Below are 16,655 nucleotides of genomic sequence, written 5' to 3' on the forward strand. Positions count from 1 at the left end.
GTACTTTTTGGTGTAAAATTAGAACTCTAGATTAAGATTTCTCAATATCAACATTTTTTACATTAAAACTTTTTATATATAATGTTTTCCTTTTTTTTTTTTTTTAACTGTTACTTTGTAGTACTAGGAGTTGAATCCAGAGCTTCTTCTAGCTGGGCAAGCCCTCTACCACTGGTATATGTTCCCTGTCTAAGGTCTAAGGTGTAGTCCAGGCTAGCACTTCACTTGATCGTCCTGCTTTATCCTCTTGAGCATTTGCAAGTGGCACCATGGTTGACAATTGGTATTTTGAATCAGGTCACTCTTTGGTGGTGGTGGCTCTGTAAGCAAGGTTAGCAGCATCTCTGGTCCCAGCTGTAGGTAGGTGTAGGGAAAGTAAAGTTGTTTGCTGTGCCTTGGTAGGGCAAGTCCTCACTACCACCTCCACTCTCCCCTGCCTCCCTGTTGAGAGCCACTGACCAGAGGTCAGTGCTAATACAAGTTCAGGGCTCAGGGAAGAGGAATGGTGTGAGATTTCCAAGCATTGTGATCATTCTTAAAAATGTTTTGGTTTACATTTTATTTGTGTGTACGTGTACATAATGCACGTTTGTGTGCTTGTATGTGTATGTATATGGTTACACACATGCAGTATGCAGTGCATATATGATCAGAGGACAGTTTGTAAGCTAGTGTGATGGTGCATGCACTCAGGAAGCAGGGGCAGGGAAATTTCTATGGATTGGAGGCCAGGCTGGTCTGCATAGTGAGTGAGTTCCAGGGTATTCAGGGTATTGAATGACATTTCAACAAGTGTTTTAGAAGGCACTGAAAATCAAAGAAGCTAGCTAGATGAACAGGTTCAACACTGCCATGCCTTTTTTTGACACAGCAATAATAAATACATTCTTAGAAATCAGCATACATCATCTTTCCTGCCCTGTTCATTCCTTGACTCTTGTGTGAATAAGTGTAGGAGAGAAAAGAGTGGTTTGGTTTCTCAGTTTTGTTTCTAGTTTTTTTTTTCTTTTTTTTTTCTTTTTCTTTTCTTTTTAATTCCCAGTATGCTCATGACTGAGACCTCTCTAACAAAAGAGAGATTACCAAGAGAGAAGTGCAGAAATTTATGTAGTGTAGGTTTTCATGACTCAAGACCCAAAGAAGTAGAAAAGTGCATTTTGATAGACAAGATGGTTGGGTGATGATGATGTCATCTAACAGTAATAACTGGAGGGATGGTGCCTGGTCTACTTCTTCAGACACTGTTGGCATTTCTGTGTCTCAGAAGGATGAGAAATCTGTGGCCTGCTTGCCACATTTGAGAGGGGAAGATCCTGAGCCTTATATGAGACCTGGATAAAATAAAGTCTGCTGTAGCCTGCTTTAGATCCAGCCATCAGAGCAGTTGTCCTTCAGGAACGCCAACAGATAGTGAGGGCTTGCACAAACGAATTCAGGGGAATCTATTCTAAGACGTGATTTACAGTACTTCTGCAAATGGAATCGATCCTAATTTCAGATTATGCCCAAACTTATTTTCCATTCTGTTATTGAAAAGTAGTCATATCTGTAAAAAGGAACTTCACCCAGGTATGGCTGTGCATGCTTGTAATTCCAGCACTCAGGAGGCCGGGCCCAGGGAGTCTGTGAGTTTGAAGTCAGCCTGGTGTGTATAGTGGGACCCTGCCTCAAAACAGAGTATCCCCATAAAGCTTTTCCCTATTTCAGAGACTTGTGCACAGATTTGACAATTAGTAAATACTTTAAGTTCTCCTGTTTTGGATCCTTTTAGGAATGCTTAAATGCATTTTTGTTTGTTTTTGTTTTTGTTTTTCCAGAGGCGGAAAGGGGAGGAGAAGTGATGTAGTTCTGTTTTAATGTTAAAGAATTAAAAACAGACTTTCATGAGTGAAGTGTTTCTGATTGCATTTTTGAAAGCTTGCTTGTGTATAGCATAGATGTGAGGAAGGAAGACCCAGCCAGAAATGTCACTGGGCTCACCAGCTGCAGATAAATTGTGTTGAAAGTGATCCTCAAACATTTGCTTTTCTTACAGCTAAGCACTTTCAAACTGACTTTTAAGTATTCTAATTTTGTAATCCCAAAAAGTACCTTTCTCGGATTTATTGAGAAAGACATACTCATACCTGACGCTACATCCTAAGTTACAGCCAGTAACATTTAATGGCCAAGAATAAATTCAACCAATCTTGGCAAAGAGTGATGTGTTTTAAACAAACTAGAGAAATGAATTTTATATTTCAATGACTTTAATATTTATTTTTAAAGAAACTTGTATCAAACTAAAAATATTTTTTGAGAGAGAGAGAGAGAGAGAGAGAGAGAGAGAGAGAGAGAGAGAGAGAGCCTTAGCCAATAAAGGAGCTTCCTACTGGAAGTACTGTGTATTTTAACAAGACATTAGAGGAGGAATTCCATTGATGGGTAAATGAGTGGATGTGGACACTTGCTGTCCAGTGGGACTCACGTTTTCTTTGTGCTGAGCCGATGGCCTTGTGTGTTGGACAAGTGCTCCACCCTGTGCCCTGGCCCTGGCCCTCATTTAGGGACAGAGTCTTAGTAAATTTCTCATGCACAGTTTGCCTTGAACTTGTGATCCTCCTGCCTCTGCCTCCCTAATACTTGGGACCATCCTAGCACAGGTCTGAGACACTGGCCATAGTTGTGAAAACCTGAAATAAACCAATATTTTGTTTCCCATATTAGTTATGATAAAAATGTTTCATAGAAAAATGTGTGTGTTGATGTCTATATAATAAGCCCTTTTGTTCTAGCAACATCTGCATTTTGTAACATTCCAAAAAGGAATCTAATCTGTATTTGAAGACATTTCTAAGTGATTATGTCATTTTCTGTAGAAGAAAAAACTACAACAAATGGAATTTTCTTTGGCAAAGCATACATGGAAGTTTGCTACTGTTTAAAACAGACGTTTAGGCTGGCTGTGGTGGTGGGTCCCTTGTCTCTTTATGTAGTCATGACATTTGCTGTGTAGACCAGACTTATCCTGAACTCACAGAGATCCTCCTGGTTCTGCCTAAGGAGCACAGGGTTCAAAGGTGTGCCCACCACTCCCAGCCAGAATGGAAGAATTTAGAATGATTTCAAATTGTTTAAAACTGTCCTAATGTGTAACAACACTGCCCCCTAGTGGGTTGAACAATGGTTTTCAAAGGGAGAGACTCAAAGTAGACAGATAAACAGTGTTACTGCTTAATTATTCCTACCAAGACTTCTAAGTCTCAGTCTTAGCAATTAGTCTTGGCTTATTATCTAGCACTTAAAAGAATTATTAAAAATTGAACTGTTGCTCTTGGGAACTAGTACTTTAAGCCCAGAGCTAGCATTTGCCTTTGCAAAGCAATGATATGCTGGTTTTATAATAGCTAACTGCGACGTGCCGGTTTGCACATCTGTGCTGTAGTGGGATTTGGATTACTTACATCTTCCATGGAGGTCTGTGACTGTCCCCAAAATGGCCCCAACTTCACCTGCCTGCTTTCTACAAGCTATGTGAGGATGTTGCTTCTTCCTCAGCCAACTTCCCGGTGATGCTTTTAAGATATATGTTAGAAAAGTCAAGATTATTTAAAATAGAGGAACATTGCTTTTTTAAAAAAAATGTAGAAATACTAATTAAAAGTATGAGATCTTTCATGAATCCAAAAGGAAGGTACTTGGCTATTTAGCTTTTAATGAAAGGCATGGTGTATAGACTTACAGGTAGGTGGATGCAGGAGGATTGGGAGTTCAGGTCATAGTGAGTTCAAGGCCAGCCTGGGTCAAAACGACAATGAATAGACATTTTAAGTTAGTGACTGTGAGGACATAGAAGTCGGTTTCTGTCTTTGGGTAACAGATTTCATGTCAGGAAAGCACAGACTCACCATTCAAAGCTGGCATCACAGTGTTTTACTGGAGCATGCTTGACTACTCTGTGACTAGTGTAAGTAAAAGGAGGGCGGTGTCCCTCAGGTTAAATATTTACCTAGCATTCGAAAGGCCCTAGGTTTCATCCTCAGCACTGCCAAAAGAAATATAATAACAAAAGTAGAAAACGGTGTTGGATTACGGTCTGCTCTGCGTAGTTTAGGCTTTTAGCAGGAACACCGTTAAACAGTGGGCTGTACAGCCAAAACCTAATGAGATATGAGCAGAGGGAATGTTGATAGACAGAAGCAAGGACAGGGCACACTTGAAATACTTCATTTACGTTCTGAGGCCTTGCATCAGAGGTACCGTGTGTGTGTGTGTGTGTGTGTGTGTGTGTGTGTGTGTGTGTGTGTGTGTGTGTGTGTGTGTGTGTGTGTGTGCGTGCATTATTGGTTATTTATTTACATTTCAAATATTATCCCCTCCTCTGATTCCCTTCTGCAAACCCCTCTTACCCCCCCTCCCCCCTATTTCTATTCGTGCTCCCCTCCCACCCTCCCCCCTCGCCTCACCACCTTACCACCACCACCATGTTGGGGCATCAAGTCTCCACAGGACCAAGGGCCTCTCCTCCCACTGATGCCAGATAAGGCAGTCCTCTGCCGAACCTTTTTTTATGTAAAGGTACAACTGCCAAGTCATAAAATTCACTATTTATGTTTAAAAGATTTTTAAATTTTATTTTTACTTTATGTATGTGGATGTTTTGCCTGCATCTATGGCTGTGTGATATGCCTGGTGCCGGCGGAGGCCAGAAGAAGGCATCAGACCCCCTGGCACTGGAGTCCAGACTGTTGTGAGTCACAATATGGGTGCCGAGAGCCAAGCCCAGGTCCTCTGCAGAAGCAGCCCCCACTGCTAACTGATGGGCCATCATCTCTCCTGCCTCGTTTTTACATTTTTAATCTTTACTAAGTCTTATTTTTTTCAGACAGGGTTTTCTTCTGTGGTTCAGGGTGGCTTTAGATCCCCAATATTATCTCAACTTCCCAGATCCTAGGATTGGACGCATCTAGCCACAGGTGTCAGGTTCACCATCCTGAAGTGGGTATTTCAGGTGTTTTAAGTCCTTTGAGTTGATTATAACTTAATTCCAGACATTTTAGTGTGGTAACATTTTTGTGTGTATGTATATGTGGACACGTGTATGAATGTATGTATTCATGTGGAAACCAGAGGTTGATGTCAGGAATCTTTCTCATCCTCTGCTTTTTTTCCCTCCTGAAGTAGGAGTCTGTCCGTTTGGCTAGTCTACCTAACCAGCTTGTCCTAGGATACAGTCTTTCGTCTGCTGGGGGACGTCATCCCAGCCATTTCCCCAGACTCCTTAAACATTTTTTGCACAATCCCATTAACTAGTCCATGTTTTTAGATACCCACGTTTGTAATGAGGCTGATCATAAATTGGTAGGCATAAAGTTTGTGGTTACTTTTTGACTGACAATAACGTTGCTTTGAACATTTCTGCATTTTATGATTTAATTTTCCTTGAGTCTCTATAAACAGAAGCAAAAGTTTTGGTGATAGGTAACTACACTTGCTAGATTGTCTCTACAGTGGCTGCACCATTTCACTGTCCTGCCAGCAATGCGTGGGTAAAGCTCACACAAGCAAACAATACAGGAATTTGCATGAGCAATGTCAATGCAATGTTTCACAGAAACGTGGGATGTTGGTTTCTGTCCTCGAACTGTAGAATGTGTCATCATCATTAAGAAACTTAGTAAAACTCTATCAGTCAAACAGACCAGGCAAAAGTTTATTATCCTGGCTGTGTGTGGTGTAGTGCAAACCAGTTATCTTAGCACTCGGGAGGCTGCAAGGGAAGCCGGAGAAAACGGTCAGCCTGAGTCACACAGTGAAGCTCTGAGAGAGAAGGAAGTGTAATGGGGTATTTGGTTTGGCATGCTCACCGTCCTGTGTGCTATTTAAAACGTTTGATGACCTCTGTGTTGCTTTGTAAGTGCCAGGTATTGGGTTTTTATCTAATGAAGCAGTGGCCCTAAAACCAACATTTTTTTGTCCTAGTGCTTGGCTGTCTGGCTATGAAGATCCTGTGGTGTCTCGAATTAATATGAGAATACAAGATCTCACAGGACTGGATGTTTCCACGGCAGAGGAATTGCAGGTAAGCAGCCAGCATCTCAAGTTATTCCCAGGTCCCCACGAGACTCCTCCCTTTAGATTTCCTGGCACTGAACAGGCAGTGCTGACTTGTCTAATCCCTGAGGATAAAGTGACCCTGTTAGCCAAAGCAAGGAAGAACATAGTAACCAACTGCAGAATGTGGAAATGAAAGATGCATACTACTAAACTTGATATTAAGTATACTCTAACATTTCAAATTGTCTATATTTTCTTATAGGCTGTGCATGCCCACCGAGCCATTCCTAGTTAGTGTCCCTAATTTTTCTTGTTAATTTTTAAACTCTGTACTTGTTGAGTGGCTGGGGTAAATTTTAGCCTTTTAAAGGTATTTTTTTAAATCATATACCATAAGGTTTACCTTAGTTTACCTGTGGTTACCTGGTTGTGACCTCATCACCCTGATTTAATTTCAGACATTTTCATCACACTAACAAGAAACCGTCCACACCCTGAGCAGTAACTTCCCAGTCTCCTTCCTAAGCCCCTAGCAACTACTCGCTACTTTGCGTTTCTATGAATGTACTTATTTTGGATATTTTTATAAAGGTTATTTAATATGTGGCTTTTCTGTCAGGTTTCTTTCACTAAGCATTGTGTTGCCAAGGTTTATTTAGGTGGAAGTGTGTATCCCCCACTTCATTCCTTTTATGGCTTGATCCTTAGTTGGTGGACACTGGGTTACTTCTTTGCTGCAGCGAAGTTCTTGTAGGAGCAAACATGGACGTTCCCATGTGTGTACAAAGAGGGTGAAGTCATGTGGTAGCCCTGCACCTAACATTTAAAGGCTTTTGAACTGTTTTCCTAAGTGGGTGAAGTAGCAGCACATGCAATTCCCAGTTGTCGCTCTGGGACAACACTTTCCTTCTCCATTGTTAGTGCAGCCTGACAGTAGCTGCTGCTTCCTGGGCTCACGTGCGTGTGCCTGATAGTTCATCTTGTCACAGGCTTGTTAGCCATCTCTGTTGTTCCGTTGATTTGTGTTCTTTATATATTCTGGGTATAGTCCCTAATCAGACGAATGTCTTAGAGATCTTAAGTCCTGCTCTGTGACCTGCCTTCATTTTCTCAGGGTTGTTCATTAACACAGGTTTTAATCTGTATGTGTGGCTCATGTACTTACACCCATGGAAAGTGAGATGAAGGTGTTGGGTCTCCTGCTCTGTCTACTACTCTCTGCCTTCTTTCCTTGAGACAGAGTCTCAGTGAGTCCCCGGTGATCCTTCTCCCTCCTGCAAACCCCTCCTCCACCCCTAGTGCTGACATTACCGTGTGCACATCTGTGCCCTGCTTTTAAAGACAAGGGTGCCAGGAACTCAGGTCCTCACATCTGCACAGCAGGCACTCGTCCCTCTGAGCCCTCTCTACCCCTGATGCAGTTTGCTCTGTCACCTTCTGATGCCCGTGCCCTTAGGTATCTTAAGAAGCCGTTACCTAATCCACAGTCAACACTTGGGTTCCTATTGTAGTAATAGCTTCAGTTCTCTTTCTCCATGTGCTACGAACTAAACCTCAGGTCCTAACCATGTGACTGTATACCCTTGACTCTAAAGAATTTTGTCATTACTTACATTCAAGTGTTAGGTCCATTTTGGATGATGTCGTGCATGTGGTATTGTGAGATGGGATCCAGTTTCATTACTTCCAAGTGGATGTCCATTGTCTCAGTGCCATTTGCTGAAATGACTCCCCCACCCCAATTGTCTTGACAATTTAAAACATTAGCAATGTGGAGAGCTAAGTGCTGTGCTTTTCTCCTTGTCAGAGTTTAGAGTGGGCATGCTCCTTGTGACATGTCATACTTCTGAGTTTGGGTTTTCTCCTTTGTCCTTTCAGCACTCTCCTGAGGAGGGCTCCTGGGACTCCTGCAGTCATGTGTCCCCCGAAGACAGTCTCCTTATCATGAGGTCCCCCAAGCTGCCTGCCTAGAGGCTGTCAGATGACAGGGAACACATTTCCCTTCATGTCTGTCCCCGCACACACATGCACTATGAGTTTCAGTGCTACCACTCTTGTCTCTGCTGTCCTGTCATCTCTTGTAGACTGTCACACAGGTTTACCACTGGAGACAAGGAGGCGACACCTGCAGGCCTTGCTGTGTGCATGGTCCTGATGTGTAGCTTTTACTCCTCAGTTGTTAAATGAGGAACAAACAGCAAACTGTGTAGCTGCTGTTAATATGGCGCAGCTAACTTGACACTCAGCATGGCCCTGAGCTTTGTGCACCTTACAAAGCAGGCGGCCTGTGTGAATGAGTTACTTGAGGTGAATGAGTCTTTTGTTCTGTGGAAATCTTCCTTCTTCGTATTTATCTCTTTTTTGGTTGGTTGGTTGGTTGGTTGGTTTGGTTTGGTTTTGGAATTTTAGTGCAGGGTTTCTCTGTGTGGCACTGGCTGTCCTGAACTCACTCTGTAGACCAGGCTGGCCTTAAACTCAGAGATCCTCCTGCCTCTGCCTCCTGAGTACTGGCATTAAAGGTGTGCACCACCATCATGTTGATGTCTTTTCCCCTAATCTAGTTTACCCTGCTTTACAGCCTTCTGGAGTTGATTGTTAATTTCTACTTCCGAGAGGATCCAGTTGTTTGTACAGCGTAACAAAGAGCACAGTGTAAGGCTTTACAGAAGGCTCTGCCATGGCGGTGCTCTCGGCTGTCTTCTGTTTGGTCAGCATTTTCTGTGGTGGAGGGGAGGAGTTAAAGAAACCATCATTCTCACTCTGTATTGTGTTCTCAGTTACTGCTGTGATGTGGACTTAGACTGACTGTTTCCATTGCCTCTTCCGCCCCTTCACTGGTGCACCACAGTAACGGTCTGAAGTTAGTACGCGCGGCAGGGATGATTACATTGGTGTGGACTTTCCCTTTAACCTTAAGTGATAAGAATTATGTAAAGGAAAATGTATTTCTTGTTAAATGCATTGGTTTAGAAAGATGGCTGGATAGTCAACAGCATGGCTGCTCTTCCCGGGGACCCGGGTTCACCCATGTGGTAGCTCACACTCTTCTGTAATTCCATTTCCAGAGGATCTAGTACCCCCTTTTGGCCTCCACACATACAAACATACAATCATGAAGGATCAAACACAGACAAACTTTAAACTTTTTTTTAAAGTTTTCCTAATTATATAAGAGGTCAAAATGGGGGCTCTTCAGAACTTTTTGAGTATTAATCTTATTTTTGGTTTTAGGGGTTGAACTCAGAACCTTAGCCATGCTATGGAAACTCTGCGTTCTTGAGTGATATTATTAATAATAGTTCTTATTCATGCTTTTTCCCCTCTTTCCTTCAGGTAGCAAATTATGGAGTTGGAGGACAGTATGAACCCCATTTTGACTTTGCCAGGGTAAGTGAAAGAGTAACCTTACTTAGGTTTGGGGAACTCCATGTTTAAAGAAAAAAAATCTCCATGACACTTGTTTAAGACAGGCTTGATTGGGAGTGGGAGGGAGGTAGAACTGTAGTGAGGTTTTTCAGTAAGAGACCAAGCTTCAGGTACAGAAGGAAATATGGAAAGCCAGCTACCGGGCAGTGGGCAGTATGGGGCAGTGGGCAGTACGGGGCAGTGGGCAGGATGGGGCAGTGGGCAGTACATAGACGATTCCTGAGCAGTAGTGGGCTATGGCTGCAGCAGGGACAGGAGCAGTGTGCACTCCCTGGGGGAGGCTGAAAGACAAGGAGCCCAATGAGAGAGCAGGTACTGAGGGGGAGATGAAGATGAAAAGCCCAGAAGTCAGGGCCCAGTAGAGGCGAGGTCGAAGACGAACTGGAGTGGGTGTGGTCAGGAGGAGCATCTTTGTGGATTCTTAGTATAAAACCCATTGCCTGATTGACAGTTGTGACAGGAGATCCTAAAAAGCCTCAGCAGAAAGCAACAATAAAACCCCTCAAAAAAGCCATGCAAGACATTTAATTCAATGCATTGTTGAGCCTAAAAGAGCATAAAGGTTGTTCCACAGTTGTCAGCTGGGGATGGTGCAGGGACACTGCCTAGAGCCCCGGGGTGGCAGCTCTGAGAGAGGGCCGTCTGTAACCTGATTGTAGCCTTGGGAGGAAAGGGTAGCTTGACAGGAGCTGGTCCCTGGGAGTTTTACAGCACAGACTTGGCCGTGACAAAGTTGCTCAGTTTGGTGATGTTCCTCAGTGTGACAAAAGCAAGCGTCATTCCCTGCAGATTTAAAAAAAAAAGTCAGTGGCTAAGGCAGGCTGAGAAGACTGCAGCAACCACAGATAGACACTTGCCCTAAATTGCTTGTATGCTGTGTGTGTGGCCCTTAAAAAAAATAAACGGTGACAAAAATGATAACCTCAGCATATTTGAAAAATAAGCACAGGGAATTTCTAAATAGGAAGAAATGTTAACATTTAAAATGTAAAGGACATGGGGAGGGTTGTTTTTTTTTTTAAGATGAAAGACAAGTGAAGTGAATTGAGCAATAGATGTGAAATACAGGAACTCATTTGGGAATAAGAGAACCTGGAGCCCAGGAGCTGAGAGGACGTCAGACTCCATTAAAGTGTGTCGTTAGTAAATCTCATTTAATCTCTCTTACCACAGTCACTGAAGATTCCAATACCGTGCTGTGAGAGCCCACAAACTCCCCACCTCTTGTACCCTTCAGGACAGAAGCACATGTCCCCAAGTAACCCTACTGGCTTTACCTCAGATCCCAGTGTTCTTTTCCTGTAGAAGTCTGCAAAAGCAACATTTTTTGTCTCTTCACTTAATTTCTGATACTAAAGTCAGGGTTTTTGGTGATATCTGGTTAAAGCCCCATTACAGGATTGAGGCATTATCTTAGCTCAGAGATATTCATTGATTCCTAGTAATTAGCAAGTAAGAGTGTGGGGCACTTCCAAACCTCTCCCAAACCACCCCACCCACACATCCGCTGATGTACTGTGTAACCAGCACAGCACACAGTCAGGAGTGCAGCACTGGCACATTCACAGCGCTCGCCGTGATGTCACCTGTTCTGCTCAGTTGTCAAATGGCTCTACACTTCTGGCACAGGTGACCTTAGTGATTCCTGTTGTGCTCGGGGCACATCACTGTCACAAGGCTCCCCTGTAGTGGTTGTTACTACACACACCCTTCCTTCTCGCATCCTTGACCTCTGCTGACACATTCATTACACAGGAGCACACACTATTATTCAGTCAGAAAACAGAGGTAGAGTTTGTGTTCTCTGATGATTTTGCAGGTCTGGGAGCTAAATTGAGCACTTGAGGGTCTTGTGGGACACAGCGCGCTGTCTGGCACAGGCAGCTTTTGGGGTGTGTTCTTCTACTTATCACATTTCTGAATTTATACCATTGTACTCGCTGTTTATCCACAGAAAGACGAGCCGGATGCTTTTAGAGAGCTTGGGACAGGAAATAGGATTGCCACGTGGCTCTTCTACGTAAGTAACAGCCAAGCGTTTGCTGAGATGTGGTGGCAAGGCTCACGCGTTCTGGCATGTTTTATGAAGTTGGTTTAGTGTCGCTTCTGTTTAGCATTCTAAGCTTTTGTTATCCAAGCACCTGTGAGGGTGACGGGCTGGCGTCATCTGGCTGCAAGGTGAGTTCACAGCTAGCCTGGGTGTCAAAGTACAAAAGGGCTGGGACACCATGCTTCCTTTAGCATTCAGGAAGGCTTGGGTTTGATTAAACTCGGGGCCTAAAATATGCTAAGCAAATACTCTTCCTACATGAGCAGCTCCAAAATTAACTTAATGTTTGTTCCACTTTCTGTTACGTGACAAATCACCCCAAAGCAGCACATTGAACCCGAGGCCTTGTGTTTGTTCTGAATGGCTTTAAATGATAGTCATTATTTCCTCCTCTAGCAGAGATGTCAGTCCGGTTTAGCACCCTGTTCAGCTCTCTCATACAGCTGTGGTCACTCGGATCTCCTGGAAGGCTTAGGTACATGGCCTGTTGGCCACTGTCCGTGCAGTTCTAGCCAGTCCATGTGTTTGGGTGTCCTCACAGCCTGGAGAGTAGCAAGCCTCTCAAAAGGAAAATTGTCCACGGATGTGACAGTTACAGCCCTCCTTTAGAAGCCCCAGTGTCCTTTCCGAGGTGTTAAGTCACTCCTGCCCCAGTGCCCACTCTTCTCTGAACTCCCTCCTCAGTTCCGCCCCGCTTCCAGGTGAGGGAACGAGGGCCGCACCATTCGAAAGGAACCCAGAGCAGGTAGTCCTGGGGCTGTAGCTCAGAATGCTGGGTTGGATCTTGAGCACTGAAAAAAAACCATGTAGTTAGAATGCATTACATTTAGAAAATATAATTTGCAGGGGTTGGGGATTTAGCTCAGTGGTAGAGCGCTTGCCTAGCAAGCGCAAGGCCCTGAGTTCAGTCCCCAGCTCCGGAAAAAAAAAAAAAGAAAGAAAATATAATTTGCTAGTGGTGTAACCCTTATTTTTTTAAATACGTGCTTTAAGCAGGACATGGTGGCATAGTGTTTTTAAGTTCATGTTTTAGAGGTAGCTTTATGATACAATACATAGTTGGGCTTTGTTTGGTATTTTCTGCTTGCATGTTTAAAAATCTTCACATTGTGATGGGGTTCCTTAGTGTATGTGGCTTAGTTTAGGTTTGTGTTATTTTTCTAAGTCAACTTTATGATAACTGTATATATAACTATACACACACACACACACACACACACACACATATAATTCTTTAATCTGGGTTTTTAATTTCTTTTCATTTAAATTTTCTCTAAAGAAGGCTTGAGAATGGCTCAGTCATTAAAGTGCTATACAAAACATGAGGCCCTAAGTTTGGACTTTTAGCCCTCAAGGAAAAGCCAGGCCTGGTGGTGCACACCTTTCTCCCCAGTGCTGGGAGACAGACAGGAGAATCTCTGGGCTTCCTGGCCAGCCAGCCTTGCTCCTGGTGAGAGGTCTGACCAGCAGGAAACCCTGAGTCACAAAATGAGGTGGACAGTAATTGAGAGAAGACACTTGCTGTCAGCCTCTGGCCTTCACACATGTAACACGCAACAAAGATAAACTTTATGTAAGCAGATAGTTACTAAGTACCAGTACTAGTGAGGTCTTACTCCCTACACTGGAGACTGTCAGTAAGCAAAGCTTGAGTTCCTGCCGTCTTGTGAGGACGGTCAACCTGAGGAGAATGCCTACTGTACTTCTCGTCAGCACATTGTTTACTTTAAGACGTTTCTTTTCCACCTGAGTTAGATGTGTGACTGCAGTTCTAGCTCCATCTCCCTCTGGTGGTATTAACTTCGTTGCATGCATCTAAACTGTGTAGCATGTTAAAACATCCCAGCCATACATAAGCATTCTCCATTGTCCCTTCAGCATTAGCTCCACCCAGTGCTACCTCTCAGTGTTTCTACCCTCCTTTCTCTTGTAGATGAGTGATGTGTCTGCTGGAGGCGCTACTGTTTTTCCTGAAGTGGGAGCCAGTGTTTGGCCCAAAAAAGTGAGCATGGTTTGTTGTGGGGCTTGGTTTTGTTGGGTCTTTTTCTCCCGAGTTAGAGTTGTGCCTGTAGTTAGTGGTTCAGGTGGTGAACTACATTTTCAAACTACATCCATCCCCAAGTAAAGGTTGGGTCAGTATTATGGTATTAACTTCCGTATTATCAAGAAAACATTGGACAGTGTTAGAATTACACAGGATTAGAGACAACATATGTCCTGGAGAGAGAACAGGAAAGTGTAAGTACCGTGAAAAGTGGAAACCTGAGTGATGAGGTTGGACTGTTCTCCACAGGGCACTGCTGTCTTCTGGTACAATCTGTTTGCCAGTGGAGAAGGAGATTACAGTACACGGCACGCAGCCTGTCCCGTGCTAGTGGGAAACAAATGGGGTAAGTGGTTCCTGTAGTCTCAGAAAGATGAAACTGTTATAGCCTGTACTTTAAACCAAAATGCTTTCTCCCGTGGACTGACCAGTATGGATTCACATTGTGTGAGATTCAGCCAAGCCTGTCTCTGACCTGAATATAAATTTGCATCCCATACATGAGCATTTTGATGAGATTGTTTTCGCAGGTATATGCCGCTCATTCAGTTGATTTTCCAAGAAGCATGAGTGAAAAGTTAGTATTTTCCCCTTGAAAGGTGCTCATGGGTAAGCTAGAATATGGCTCAGTGCAGACTACTGACCAAGATGGAAAGATGGACGAGGAGAGGGAGAAGGGAGCCTTCCTAAGCCTTAGGTTAATTTTTGTCTCCTCAGCACACAACAGTTACTTTTTTTAAGGCATGTTAAGTGCCAGAATAGATTTGGTTAAGGCACCTGGCTTTAGTGCGAAATTTAAGAGGCCCTCCTTTTCAGACCATGCAAGTATAGCATTGTCCCCATGAGCAACTAGAATTGAGAAAGAAACCGGTTTAATATGTATTAACGCATGTATGCATTTCAGTGTATCAGCGGCACATTTTGGATGCTCACAGTCTATATGCCTAGTGGTTACCACATAACCACGGTCAGGAGGCCATTCAGCAAGGCCTGATGATGCTTGAGAAATGTTGGGCACATGAGGACAGCAGGCAGGGAAAACAGACATAAAGGCTCTTCTCCATTGTGTGCTTGGGCAACAAGAGGTCTGGACTTAAGCATCAGCAAAAGGTTTTGGCTCAAAAATAGAAGGAAAGTTTTGGCCAATTGGTAAATAAAGACCGGGTGCCAGGGAGGTGACAATAGCGAGTGTAGGAACCTGGTTCAGATAGTTTGTTCAAGTCTACAGAGTGAATTCCAGGTCAGCCATGACTGCATAGAGAAACTCTGCCTGGAAATCCAAAACATTATGGGTGCAAGGCAGCAGTCCAGATGTGTGCCTGCAGAGATTCTTTCCTGAGGAGGAGCTGTCTTCCTTTCCCGCGCTCGGGTTTGGAGGTAGGACTGGGAGAGCTGAAAGCCCTCTTCGCTATCCACACCGGCTCTTTGCACCTCCCGTAGCTCATTTTACTCCTCATTCGGTGTACACGCGTGGATCTGGTTTTCCAGCGCGGTCCAGTTTATGCAGCAATGCCTTTGCCTGGGTTTCAATCTTAAACGTTTCCTCTGTGTTGAAACTGCCATAGACAAGCTTTTGGATCAGAAGAAAATTCTTTTTTTCCCTCTCACAGTATCCAACAAATGGCTCCATGAACGTGGACAGGAATTTCGAAGGCCGTGTACCCTGTCAGAATTGGAATGACAACCAGGCTTCCCTTGGCTCCTCTCGTCCTCTAACGCACCAGGCACGATCGCTGACTGTAACATTCAGAAGTTTACAGCTGACTAACACTCCATGATTAATTTGGCCGTGAACCCCATCCCATGTTTCATCTGTGGACAATCACTTATTTTTGTGAATTTTTTTTAAATTAACACTCAGTCACCACATTGTGTAAAACTTATGGTTCAGTTATCACAGGATACAGGACATTTAAAATGAGGAACCTAGTTCTGTTGTTTAAAAGAGCTTTTTGGTTGATTTAAAAAAAAAAAAAAAAAACCGCATCCAGTAGTAGATCTCACCACATCTCAGGAGCTGGCGGACCGGGGAGGCTGCGGGTGGCGTGCCGATGCCTGTGCACTGTTCTTCCTCCGCCACTGCGCTTTCTGGAGTGCCAAGCACTCGTAGCTAACTAGGGCCCAGGCCCGTCCTAGGGTTTGCCCTCCGTCTACTCTTCCACATGCATAGTTCTTATATAAAGAAACTCTTTATATCAAATCCTCCTCCTCACCACTGGTGAATTCAGCCGGTTTGAGAAATTACTTTGTTCAAAAAGTCCTGCAGAACTGGCCTCATAACTAAATGCTCAGACGTAGACCTTTTCTTCAGTGACTATGGTGTCCAGAGACTGTTCCAAGTGCCACTCCCCTGCCGTGTATTCAGCTGCAGCAGGTGATGATGTTGGCTTTCTGACTAAATTCTGTGCCTTAGGAGACTGGGAGTAATGAAACGGACAGGTCCTTGTAATGAGGGAGTTGGTTTTTAAAAAGAAATTTTTTATAAAAAGCCAAAATGTTTGTTTTTTCCCATTCTGAAATGTGTTATGATAACAGTGACCTATTTATGATCTTAAATCTTTTTTAAAAAAAAAAGTCTCTGTGTGGTATTTTCATGTTTAAGTCACACGCAGGCCAATTCTAGTTTACTTCTTTACCCTATAGTGCTTAGATTTAATTCACAGTTACACATTTAGTCAACCAAGGCATGCTTCCTTGGGATGTAGCTTTCGGGTACTTTGTTCCAAGATGGTGACCCTTTGGTATGAGTTGTTACAATAATGACACTCGCAGTTTCTCCTGTTCAGAAGCTGGACTGTGGTCATGGCCGTGCACTTGATGAATTCTTTACACAGGGCTCTGACTCATTTTAATTCTCTGGGAAAGTACATATTAAAATGAGTTATGTCCATCATAAGGATTTTAGCAAAAAAAAATATTAAAGATTAAGTTCAGCACTTTAAACTGATTTTGCAGCCAAACTGTGTTTAAAAAAAAAAAAAAACACAAACAGGACGTGGCGGCCCATATCTTTGTTCTCAGCACTTAGGAGGCAGCAGCAAGAATCTGAGTTCACAGAAAGCCTGGCCTACATAGTGAGTTCTAGGTCAGCCAAGGCTA

General features: G+C 43.5%; 1 protein-coding gene across 3 annotated transcripts in view; it reads left to right on the forward strand.

Moving 5' to 3' along the window:
• Positions 1-16,130, forward strand: part of P4ha1 (prolyl 4-hydroxylase subunit alpha 1) — a 1,160,453-nt gene extending 1,144,323 nt beyond the window's left edge. For all 3 annotated transcript variants that reach the window (XM_032888353.1, XM_032888355.1, XM_032888354.1), the window contains 6 exons: positions 5,962-6,061; positions 9,370-9,423; positions 11,417-11,482; positions 13,446-13,514; positions 13,806-13,902; positions 15,167-16,130. In XM_032888353.1, the coding sequence (XP_032744244.1) occupies positions 5,962-6,061; positions 9,370-9,423; positions 11,417-11,482; positions 13,446-13,514; positions 13,806-13,902; positions 15,167-15,237 (457 nt within the window). In that variant the 3' untranslated portion in view covers positions 15,238-16,130. The remainder of the gene's footprint in view (positions 1-5,961; positions 6,062-9,369; positions 9,424-11,416; positions 11,483-13,445; positions 13,515-13,805; positions 13,903-15,166) is intronic.
• Positions 16,131-16,655: the final 525 nt, after the last annotated feature.

This window comes from Rattus rattus, chromosome 18 (assembly GCF_011064425.1).
Source record: "Rattus rattus isolate New Zealand chromosome 18, Rrattus_CSIRO_v1, whole genome shotgun sequence".
NCBI classification, from domain to species: domain Eukaryota; kingdom Metazoa; phylum Chordata; class Mammalia; order Rodentia; family Muridae; genus Rattus; species Rattus rattus.